At 39.9% G+C, this 12,528-nt stretch overlaps 1 protein-coding gene across 1 annotated transcript; it reads right to left on the bottom strand.

Annotated features, from left to right (window-relative positions):
* Positions 1-598: 598 nt before the first annotated feature.
* Positions 599-9,854, bottom strand: pbk (PDZ binding kinase). Its single transcript, XM_034698983.1, has 7 exons — positions 9,717-9,854; positions 7,835-7,993; positions 7,561-7,700; positions 7,245-7,414; positions 5,296-5,425; positions 3,550-3,738; positions 599-1,490 (listed from the first exon to the last, which is right to left on the bottom strand). The coding sequence occupies exons 1-7, from the start codon at positions 9,770-9,772 to the stop codon at positions 1,258-1,260; spliced, it is 1,077 nt and encodes a 358-aa protein (XP_034554874.1). The 5' UTR covers positions 9,773-9,854; the 3' UTR covers positions 599-1,257.
* Positions 9,855-12,528: the final 2,674 nt, after the last annotated feature.

The following is a 12,528-nucleotide window of genomic DNA, read 5'->3' as shown; positions in this document are numbered from 1 at the left end:
AGCTCTAAACTTTGAAATTGTACCACGGAGACATGAGTGATAACTTCTCCAACGTACGGCAATTGTTGTTACAAGAAATCCCGCCCCTACTTCGGTCTGATTGGTCGGTGATCAGGAAGTGACATTGATGAGTGTGGCGGTGTTCAAGTTAGCCGTTTTCAACTTTTGGAACACTGCTGCACTCGTGTCACTTCTTGAATTAAGGTTTAGAGCTGCTGACATGATTTTTCCAGTTTATTGATTTACATGTCATTGAATGAAAGCAAGTATGAAGCATACAGAGCTTAAAGATCTTACACAGTGGAGCACAGTGAGTCCAGGTTTGTCCAAAAGTAACAAAAACCACAAACAACTTGGTCATAAAGTGAAAACTTTGAAAAGAAGTCGTATCACAAGAAGGAGTAGAGGAGTACCCACTTCTTTTTGTTAGAGTTGTCACATTTGACAGACCAGGCTACATTTCTTCCCTTGTTTCTGGTCTTTATGCTAAGCTAACTAGCTATATGTCCTCTAGGAATACATGGTCTTCTTATTTTACTCTGCAAAACAGACAAAAAGATGTTTTTTCCTGTAAAGAATAACATCTTTGAAATAGATATGAAGCTAGACTTATTATTTTGTTTTAGGAGGTCTTTGGATTACAACAAATAAAGCTTTTGCCGTATTTTTAACGATTATGGTCAAAGCATTGCTTTGGTGAATTACAAATGAAATCCAGTTACTCACTTTCCAATTTGAAATTCCTAAATAAAAGATTTAAAGTATGTTTGTATTTTTGTGTGCAAATACAAAAGCTTGGCAGACACCTGCAGAACAATCCATCACTTCATCTACAGTGTAAATGAAGCCCTGACAGATCTTCAAAACACAACAAAGATCAAATGAAAACAGAACATCAAGAGTTTGATGAAGAAATATAGTTTATAGAAGTGCAGGAACACAATCAAACATGAGACTGAAGAGAACTCAGAGGTAAGGAAAGTAAAAACAGGACGCTACAAAAGTCGAACATACGAGGAGAAATAATGAAAACATGGAAATAGTTTCAACAAGTGAAGACCAACAGAACAGAGATAACAGATTCTTCTATGAGACTGGAGATTAAGATTTATATCTCCAACACAACCGCCCTCAAAAAGGACCAGTATATAAAGAGGACAGGTTTCAGGTTGTCTCTATACTCTCCAGTTTCTAATACAAATCCCTGACTAAGTTTCTGACAGCTCTAAGATAAAAAAGCTTCATCAGTTGTGTGAATCAGTCGATAACGATCACCTCACTGGGTGTTTTCTCCAGAGGGGCGTTGCTCTCCAGAGCCTGGACCACCTGTGCGGCCGAGGGTCTCTTTTTAGGGTCTATCTCCGTGCAGAGGCAGAACAGCTCCACCATCCTCCTGTAGGAGCTGCCCAGAGCCTCAACGTCCAGCGGGGGCCTCGTCCCCAACCGCTCGTAGTACTCGTCCTCATCGAAGCTGTCCTCCATGGAGTCCTCTGAAAGAGGAACGGTTTACATGTTTTAGATTCTGAACACTGAGGCAACAGGAAACATGAATTTTATAGAGATTTTAAAATTCTACAATGAGGTAAGGCGACCCTGTTTTTCACACAGACAGGTAATAAATCCCCTGTGTGGGAAGTGGCCCTCTGGTGGCTCTTAAAGGCACTGCAGGTGGTATGTGATATGTCCTTTACAAAAAGCATTCATTTGTTTCAATGAACAAAATGTTTGGGTCACATTCAAGACAAATAAACCCAAGGTAATCCATATTTTACAGGTTTTAATGAATGTTCATATCCTATCCCTCTCCTTTGGAATCACCTACCAGTCAGGGTCCGGGAGGCAGACACTCTCTCCACTTTTAAGAGTAGGCTTAAAACTTTCCTTTTTGATAAAGCTTATAGTTAGAGCTGGATCAGGCTTGGACCAGCTTTTGTTATGCTGCTATAGGCCTAGACCGCCGGGGGAACTGGCGCACTGACACACTGGGATCCTAGCTCACCCCCTTCCCCCCCAACCCCTTCATCACTTACTTTAACTCTGCCTGTCCCATTAAAGTTACTAACCATAGACCTTTCTGGAGTCCCTGAGCTCCCTTGGACACTGGACTCCAGCGGCAACAGCTTCTACTACTCGTCTCATCACTATCACCTCTCTCTCTTACTCCCCTCTATCTGTCTTTCCAGACCCAACTCGGTCGAGGCATGATGGCTGTCTAACATGAGTCTGGTTCTGCCTGAGGTTTCTGCCTGTTAAAAGGAAGTTTTTCCTCGCCACTGTAACTAGCTAAATACTGCGAAGTGCAATGCTCATGATGGATTAAGGTGGGGTCAGACTGAGTCTTACCCTGTCTTGAAGTTGGGTCTATGTTCATAATTTGACATAGAGTGGTCTAGACCTCCTATGTTTGTAAAAGCGTCTTGAGATAACGTTTGTTGTGATTTGGCGCTGTGGAATCTCGCTTAATTTCCTTATTATACTCATGTATTTTTCTTGTTATATTCATGTATTCTCTCTTAATAGTTATATTCATATGTTTTCTTTTTGTATGACTTGTCAAGTAACAAGCTAATAGTAGGGTATAAGACCAGCGATCTGTGCAGTTCCTAGAAAACATGTTTGACCGAGGTCAGATCTATTCGCCTCAGTATCACAACATCAGTCAGCCAGGATGTGATAGTTCATCTTTGCTGATTTGCTTTGCAAGCACATGAAATGTTAGCTTGTGCTTTTAATTACGGATATATGTAAGCTTAGGGGATTTCTGGCTACCAATGCCACGTTTTTTATGCTAAATGAATAACCATATGTGTGCACATTTATAGTCTTCTATGCATGGTGGCTTATAGGTCACAAGACTGATGTATGTCTCTATTGTTTCCGTGTGCTATTGCTCTAATCGACACCCTTTACCCTTAATTGCAAACCACACGCTTCCCTCCTCCCCAGTGCACGAAGAGATGTATAAATAACTGAATGTTTCTCTAATCGGACAGAGAACTTCGGATGCTCCATGAGTACGCTGTAACTTCTCTCTCACATTGCGTGAATAAACTTTGTGTGTAAACTTTTATACTGAGTTTGAAGCCTCATTTCTGGTCACTGCTCCGCTGGACGGTCGCCTCACGCCGGGCCACGCCACCACAGCGCTATACAAATAAAGATTGATTTATGATTGATTGATATCCCTCAACGCCCTCATGTATGCAGACTGGGAAATATGATGGATGTTTTAGCCTTTTTGTCTGTGAAAAGAACAATACTTATGAACTGGAAAATTTGCAAACTGGACTGCTGTAACATACAGAATTGGCTTGCAGACTTTTTGGACTTGCTATCGATGTAGAGTGCAGCCTCAACTCGCAGTGAGCATACCAAACCGGATGCTAATCAGAGGAAAGCTTGGATGATAGATCTCTGAATATGTAGGCATGGCTATGCATGTAAGGTAATTGTAATCAAAATAATAATGCAAAACTGTACCAATGTTGCCTGCAGCATTAATGAACACTACATGCAATTTTTAAAAGCATGATATTCAGGGCTCATCACCTTCTTCCTCCTCATCATCGTCGTCCCCCAGCATCTCCAGGTGAGGCATGGCGAGCGTCATCATCTCCCACAGAGTCAGACCGAAGGCGAACATGTCGGCCTTGTCGGTGATCTCTCCTCCCTCCTCGTTCAGAGCTTCCATCGGTTTCCACGGCTCCGTGCCGATGTACTCCGCCTTCGAGTCTGACACTGGAAGACAAAGAGAGGGAGAACATTTTTGATGAAATGCATAAATAAACACACTTTGGTTGTTTTATTATAGCAACAAAAAGATCCAGAACTCGGCAATGATTCCCCAAATATGATGGCAGGCATAAAAGGGACGGAGATCTATCAATATCTCAGAGGTACATAAAAGTCTGTCATGTATTTGATGAAGTCCAGAGTATTAAGCTGTTCACTAGGACATGCTATAACAGATGTGGGTCACACACGAGGTAACTGTGGCCTGCAGTCTGAATGTAACCACCTGGGTTTACATGTCTGGGAACACAAACAAACTTCATCAGCTGATGTAAACAGTTGTTTTCTCTGAGCTGTTTTCTGCCAACCTTATGCCTGAAGTTCTAATCAGTCCCATGTGAACACTGTGTTTCTGTTATTGTCAGCAAATCCCATGAAGAGACCAAAAGTAACGATGCACTGATCACATTAACACGTACAGCCTGTTACTCATCAATCCTCAGCTTCAGAGACGATGTAAAGATCTACACATTCACTGATTTATCATTTATTCTGACTTAAAGTTTTATCAGTCAAGTGTAGGGATGGGTTCTTTATGATGGTGAGCAGCTAGTCTTTGCAAAGCTATGATGACTCTCACATTTACATGTTGGGTAACATCCAGTCCAGAAGATGGCGGTAAAGCCTCTAAAATCAGGATGCCTTGATGTTTGGCTGCTGCTATTGTTGTTATATGATTATAAGCATTATTTTGGACAGCCCTATCTACATCAATAACACTAGTTTTAACATCACTTTTATTTATTTTATTGTATTATATTTTATTTGTATTTATCTGATTTTATTTTATTGGTTTATTCTAATTATTTTATTTCATTTTTCTGATAGTTCTCTGATTTTATTGATTTGATTTGATCATCATGATTTTATTTTTTAAGTATTTTATATCCCTTTCCTTTCCACTTTTTACCTCTTAATGTTGTTTTCTCTTTTCACTTTTTTTATTGAGTTTTCCATAGATTTAATCATGATACATTTTTCTTGCAGCATACATTGCTGGTAAAGACATACAAAAAAAAAAAAACATAGAACAGCTGCTGCAGTATTTAAGGTTGCCATTTCCCTTCCATGTATGTGTGAAAGGTGCTTTATATATGCCAACATTTTATTTTGCTTTTATTTATTGTTGCTTTTTCTTGTGCTATCTATTGTGTTTTTAATATCTCTTCTTTTTTAATTACAATTTTTTTTGATTGATTGTGTTTTTAAGCTTGCACAGCACTTTAACCAACTGCGGTTTGTTTTTTAAATGTGCTGTATAAATAAAGTTTGACTTATAAATAAAAATGGGTTGAGTTGAGAATGACAACAAGGTTTCTGAAACTGAACAACTAATCCCAGACTCCTCTGATTGATATCCTCTGAGGACCTGAGGGAACACAGTTTGTTGTTTTTGCAAATGAAACTCTGTAGGAGACATTTTTTAATCCACCTACCATCATCCAGTGCAGAAGAGTTATTATGTTGATTATTTGTTATTAATGCTGTGATTGCAATCACTACCTTTCATGTTCTCATCCAGCAGCAGAGACACGCCCACATCGCAGATCTTGACCGTCTCAAAGTCGCCCTTGATGACGACATTACAGGACTTCATGTCCCCGTGCAGCAGCCTCCTCTCGTTGTGGAGATACTGTAAAAAAAAACAGGAAAAAAAACAAGACTAAACAAACAGAAACATTCCTGACAGTCAGAGCTTAACAGCGTCCTTCTGTGTTTATTTGTTCAGTTAAACCTTCCTCGTTCTGTTAAATTAAATTAACGGGTGGCAGACGTTGAGAGGAGACAAAAAGGATTTGGGGAGAAATGAACCCCTGATCTTTGGAGTGTGTTTTCTCCCATGGACGGTTTATTGGATTCAGGTTGTGATCGTGAATCACAGAAAGACATCACTGAGGGGACTGAAAGCGGATTATCCTTTTTGAGAAGTTAATCCAAAGCTTTTTTTATGGCTTCATGTGATCATGTATGCAGAGAGACTCAACCCACAAACACACAAAACAAACACACAGGTGTGATGTTTATCCAAAGTGTTGTTTGTATCTAATCCAGACTTGACACACTGTTAACACCCAGGGCCAGACCACACACTTAAAACCCTTTTAAGTACCCAGACAAGAACACGCCATGAGACTGAGCCCTGCTCGGTTTTATAAATGTAATCAATACAAATCAAAGTGGGCGTGGCCAAACGTGCAACTTTACAAAACTTCACACTTAAGAAAGAACTGACAGACCATCATCAGGGTCTCTATTTACAGATTCTACTGAAAAATGTGTAGAATGCTTGAAGTCAGAGAAGTATGGACCAGAAATGTATCAGCAGGCTTCGGTGTTTACAAGACAATTGCTGTATGGAGTGCAAAAGCTGGAGGACATACTGGCTCCCATAAGTGGCAATCTAATAGTTTACTCATCTCTATAAAGATGTTTCCATGCATGCACAGCTCACTGTCCATTCTTGATACACTACTTGACTTCCTGGTATGCAGAAATGATCAATCTGAGTTCCATTTAACAAACAGGCGTTTTAAAAGTTGTTTTCTCTTCCTCTTGAGGACAGGTCTGACAAAGCTTGACGTTTTACTTTCTACAGATCTTAATCATGATGCTGTGGTTTCTTAAGAGCTGTTCATTTCATGTCAATCACAACAAAATGGGTTAACTCTTTTTGGGGTTCGTACTGCTGCAGTGGAAGATTTGTGTAATTTACTATTACAGTGAAACTGAGACTCACCAGAAACAGTTAACTCTACTTTTAAGAGTAGGCTTCCTTTCCTTTTTGATAAAGCTTATAGTTAGAGCTGGCTCAGGCTTTAAACAGCTCTTAGTTATGCTGCTATAAGCTTAGACTGCCGGGGAACTGAAACACTAACACACTGGGATCCTATCTGGAGTCCCTGAGCTCCCTTGTCTCGTAGTTTCCTCTGAATCTCTGCCGTAGACAACCTGCTGCTGTGGATGTGCCAGACTCCAGCAGCAACAACCACCACCATCATCTCTCTCTCTCTCTTAATCCCCTCTATCCAACCCCCAACTCAGTCTCAGCAGATGTGTGTCTAACATGAGTCTGGTCCTGCTGGAGGTTTCTACCTGTTAAAGGAAGTTTGCCCTTGCCACTGTAACTTGCTAAATGCTGCAAAGTGCTCTGCTCATGGTGGATTAAGATGAGATCAGACTGAGTCCTGTCTGTAAGATGGGACTGGATCTTATCCTGATTTGATGTTGGGTCTTTGTTAATAATAGAACATAGAGTACGGTCTAGACCTGCTAATTAGATTGTGACCGATGCAGCATACAGGAGAGGAAGTCTTGCCTGGATGTCACTTTTGGCTAACTCCTAGCTTTGCTACACCCAAATTAAGGAGCAGTTTGTTCCCACAGACACATATACTGACAGTGGATAGCCAAGATGTTTGGCGAGTGGCTAAAGCGTGATTTGTGAGTGCTACCTGAAGGCCTCGAGCAACATGCAGCGCCACTTTCTCTATAATGGCAGCAGGAAAAGCTTTCCCTTCGTCCTTCTTCCTCGTCTCGATCAGGTCATTGAGGGATTGTTCTCCTCCGTATTCCATGGCCAGACACTTTGATCCATCTTTAGCCGTGGTGAAGGCCCGAAACCCTTAATGATGGAAGAAAGACTCAGAGTTATTGCACCAGTATGTCACCTTTTTGTACAGTATTTCTGGAGTTGACATTGACACTGGTGACATAAAGGCACAGTGAGTTGTACGGCTAATGTAATGTGAGGTTGCTTTTGTGTCTTACCAACAATGTTTGGGTGGTTGATTCCCTTCAGGATCTTTGCCTCTGCATTCAGACGCTTCTGGTAAACGGCCAGCTGTTTGGTCGCACACTTACTGTTGATTTTCTTCACAGCCCAGGGAGATGAATTCAGCTTCCCCATCCTGATGGATCAATAAAAACACGTTGATTATATGTTTCTGAAGCTTGGGAAACATCACTTATGAACAACACTATTTCATATTCCAAGGATAGATCTGAAGGGAGCAAAATGAGAGTCAAGACTGGAGAGACAGACCTGTTCATGAGGTAAACATTGACTCCAGTCCCACAGCCCAGCTTCTTCATGAAAGGTGAGGCCGGGATGGTGATGGGGGTCCCTCCGTTGACCCTCACTCGGGAGATTTTAGGGGTCTTGAAGGAGCCCTCATCAGCGCTCGAGGTGGAGGAAGCCATACTACAAGGACGGCACAAAATCCACCATATTTCACTTTACCACAGCAACATGATCCACTTAAAGCTGGGGTTGGTAATCAGATTTAGATACATTTTTTGTCATACTTGTTAAAATGATCTTTATGTCCTGATGGCGATCAAAGCATAATGTGTTCTTAAAAAAGAGTGGAAAAAGCTGCTATCTACAGCCGGAGCAAACCTGGGAAAACACCAACCAATCACCGTTTTTGGGTCCCAAAATTTTAAACCAATCAAATCCCGTCCTGCCGTTGTGCCCGCCTCCTGTGCGTACATTTCCCCGGTGTGCTCTCCCCGTCCCCTGACTCTATTTACTGCCCCTCTCGCTCGACCTCGGGCCTGTCCCCTCTGACCCGATGAGGTGCTTTGCTCAGGACTGTAGTCCGGATCAGAGTCTAAAAAGCTCTCACCACGGGGGCTCTGACAAGCAAAGGAATTAATGACATTTAGTAAGTCCTAGAGAAAATGTAGATGTACTGTAGCGTCCGTCCAGACGCTGTAGGGATGACGAGCCGATTCGTGAACACGTTGATCTTTAATAAGCGGTCACTGTCGGCCGTGATCACGTCAACCAACAAACAATCAATGTTTGAATGAATGAAGAACTTCTCATCTTGTCTCTCCTCTCTCCAGCTCACACTCTACACCTCTCCTGATGCCTTCACTGACTGTCAACACTGTAGGAATTAAGAACATCTACACTGAACACGTTTAACAAACAGTAGAGCTGTTACAGTATTATATATGTGTTTTAACTTTTCTCCTGATGTCGTGTCACCAGTACAACTGGATAATGCTAGCATGACAGTTGTGAGTACTAACAGCAGCCATGTTTGTTTGTGTTTTTAACTTTCACTATGATAATGTTTTGGTGAGGACCGGTTTTGAATTAGTCACCATCATATGGTCGCAAGTCAGCGGCGCTCGTGCATGCTATCTGGTACCTACCCGCTGCCATGTTTCAGACAAAAACAACACATAGAAAGTTTTTTTTAATATACATATATATATATATATATATATATATATATATATATATATATATAAATGTTAAGGTCTTGTTTGCTTCTTTACATCATAAAGAGACATCTCTACAAATGTTACTGTGTTTCATAACCAGCTCCAAACTCCCGACAGGAGCTTTAAAAAGTTAGTATTCGGCGGAAGTGAGACCAAGTTATCAGATGTTTGTGATGTTAGCCGAATTAAACCTTGTTTATATGATGTGTCACTGAGTATTTATTAAGATATATGTGTGCTTCTCTCGTTTTTCATCGAAGGTATATCTAATGAGTGTGTTTTTACAGTAATAACAACTCAACTATCCCTGTTTATCTTTCAACGGCTGAAAGTCGCCATTTAGAAGGGTCGCACTTTTAATCGAAACACCGGCAGTATTGGAAACAATAGCTGGTGACAATAATTGGTTAGAGTTAAACAATGAGGCAGGAACCATTGACTGCTTTAAAGTTAAGTTATTTAATTTGTGTTCACTGAAAGAAAAAAAGTAAATGATTAAACGTTGATTTAGTCGGTCTGCTAACGTTGTAGCAACTAAACTCAACGTGACAGCAGTTACATTTTACGTCGACCGCAAAATCATTTGACAAGCCTCTACTGTTAATACAGGTACACTCAGATCTGTGTGCTAACAGTACAGGACGGGATGGATGGTTTCATAAAGTGGTCGAAATTCGTGACATTACCTTCGTTTTCCTTCACGATCACAACAAAACTGCTCCTGCTGAACCGCGCCGAACATTCAAATTGTTTCCTCCCTCTTTGTACGGGAGCCGCAGAGGGACAAACTGAGCGCACGTCGCGGAAATCTGCGATTGGAAAGTACAATGGATTGTTTTGCTTTTTTTTTTTTTTAAACCACTTGATATGGAAGCCCGTTTCCGCCAGTTAAAATAAATTGAAAATTAAATAAAATAATAATAATTTTTAAGGAAAAGAAAAAAAAAAAAAAGGTTAAGTCATAATAATGAGATACTAAGTCATAATTAGAAAGGTTGCATTTCCTGAAAGCAAATGCGTTGAAATGCTGAAGCTGAAGGCTGAAAGCTGTTAAACACAGCTGAACATGTGGAAGAGTAGTAGAAGTAGTTGAAGAAGAAGAAGCAGAAAAATTAGAATGGCACATAGATGGCTATGAAAAATTAAAACCCTATGGAATATGCATCATTGATGGTTTCTCAAGAAAAATGATATAGCTAGAAGCATTGCAGGTTATTTTATTGATGCTGTAACTGGAAACAATGGATGCCCTCAAAAAGGTTATTTCACGATTTGTGAATCCACATCTAAAGTAGTCTTTAATGATGATATCCATTAAGGTCTGCAAAGCTTTGTCTCAGCCCCTTCAAACTGTAGCTGCCGCGAGACACATGGAAGCCCATTTAGGCCTATCTCATAATTATGACTTAGTATCTCATTATTATGACTTGACTTTTCTTTTTTCTTTTTTTTTTTTTACTTTTCCCAATTTTTTATTTTTTTTACTTTTTCCTAAAACATTTCTTTATTTATTTATTTATATGTTTATTTTTTAACTGGCAGAAACGGGCTTCCATAACTTTAAGACATAGACTATAAATAAAAAAAACTTTTAGAGAGTTAATGATATCATTAAAATATCTATTTTTTTTTTACACATGCGTGGAAATGCTGAAATGCAATGCTACACTGCTGTAAATGTAGAAACATGAAATAAATAGCTTAAAGCTGCTGAAATGTTTGACTGTGCTGCAGGACAACCAGGAGGCTAGGGCTAGGTATTTCACTGGAGTTGTATGACTGTATGAATAAATAATATGAGACAGCAGAAATTAAATAAAAAGAGGTTTCACAGGTACTGAGAAATATCTAAAAACCTGAAAAATTGTGAAGTTTATTTTGTACAAGCATATAGGAAGCACCAAATACCCCATATGAAGAAGTAATACAGTTGAAATGGGTGGAGGTTAGAAGTAGTTTGATGAACAGACAGACATGCAGTGAGAAATGTACAAAACCATGTAGTCTTTACAAAACCTGTAAAGCTTATAGTTAAAGGGGTGTAGTAAAAAAAAACACACACACATTTTCAGCATTATTATCCGCTGACCTACAAAAAGTGAAATTAAACTGACAGACCATTCAGAATCTGCTGTCCATGTGATGTTACAATGAGTCATTATAATAATACCTTCCCCCCTCACATGCTATTTCCCAAGGAGTGTATCCAGGGGGTGGCCAAGGGTGGCTATGACCCTGTAAAATCTGATTAGCCACCCCAGTGACCACTCCAAAATCCTGATAAATATTTTCTTTTTGTCAGAACTGTAAATTGTGACTTTTAACAAGCATATTTTCCTCAAAGCAAAGAAGATTTAAATGTTGCCTCTCTGTTGTGCTGCTCTTCAAAGTAAACAAAGATATGGATATTGGCTATTTTCATGTTAGAAGTTCATGTATGAAAATGTGAGTAAACGTGTACAAACATACTTGCAAAAGTTAGTGCCCCAGTCTGGCCACCCCAGTCTGCTTCACTTTTTATGTTGACTCTTTATGTTGTGTTCATTCTAGACACAAATAAAACTAACTTTGTAAACTTAATTCACCACAGTAATGAGATGACATGTAATCAGATCGCTATCCCCAGGGTATTGGGATTCGATTTTCTTTTGATTTCTTAAAAACACAAAAAAGTTATGTAGTTTAAATAAACAGACAGGGTAACTGCTGCTTGCTTGATTCACAATTCAACTCCTAAACACATCAGATGAAAATTAGCCTCATAGCTAACTAGTAACTCATAGCATATGTACATGGATGCTATGCTCAAATGCACATTAATATGCACCGTCCCTTTAAATAAATAAATAAATAAATAAATAAATAAATAAAATCCATCAGATTTATTAAAAGTTGGCACTTAAATATATTAAACTATACTTTATGTCAGGTCAAATATCTCTTTGATCTCCACGCGTCCATCCTCCATCACCCTCTCCTGCAGCCGCGGTCGACTCAGAGCGTTCCACAGACACTGCTTCAGCTCCAACACCTTACTCACATAGTCCTTTAAAATCAGAAGAAGACTGTCTGTTATTACACCTTAATAACACCACATCAGACTTTAAAGTGTCTGTTACTAATAAAGTGTCTCACAGCGGGTTTGCATGTTGACAGCTCAGCGAGGGCAGACGGCGTTAAAACGGAGTTGTAGATTTCTCTGTATCGATCCACAGTCAGACCGTGGATCAGAAGCGGCTCTTGGTCACAGTTGGGACTAGCCGTCTCGTTGGGACTAGCCGTCTCTTCGGTCTGCTGGTCAGCTTTCACTTCCTGTTTTCTCTGTAAACCCGGGAGAATAACAACATTGAAAAGGACTTTAAAAGTAGTTATTACTCGTTACATTACGTCAAATATCTAACAGCTACCTGAAATTAGTTAGGTGACTCTGTGGTGAGGTAACTCCTCCATCATCACAGTTGCATCTTGGGAGAAAGAGTATCTCGCGCAGTAACATTA

Source organism: Notolabrus celidotus, chromosome 13 (genome assembly GCF_009762535.1).
Source record: "Notolabrus celidotus isolate fNotCel1 chromosome 13, fNotCel1.pri, whole genome shotgun sequence".
NCBI lineage: Eukaryota > Metazoa > Chordata > Actinopteri > Labriformes > Labridae > Notolabrus > Notolabrus celidotus.
This window is presented reverse-complemented; position numbering and strand designations above follow the sequence as displayed.

What these genes read in the sequence shown, in the direction of transcription:
- pbk (XM_034698983.1), bottom strand. Translation starts at nt 9,772, where the DNA reads ATGTTCGGCGCGGTTCAGCAGGAGCAGTTTTGTTGTGATCGTGAAGGA. An exon ending in GATCGTGAAGGAAAACGAAG is followed by an intron (nt 7,994 to 9,716) that starts GTAATGTCACGA and finishes CCGTCCTTGTAG; the next exon opens with TATGGCTTCCTCCACCTCGA. An exon ending in GCTGGATGAGAACATGAAAG is followed by an intron (nt 3,739 to 5,295) that starts GTAGTGATTGCA and finishes TTTGTCTTCCAG; the next exon opens with TGTCAGACTCGAAGGCGGAG.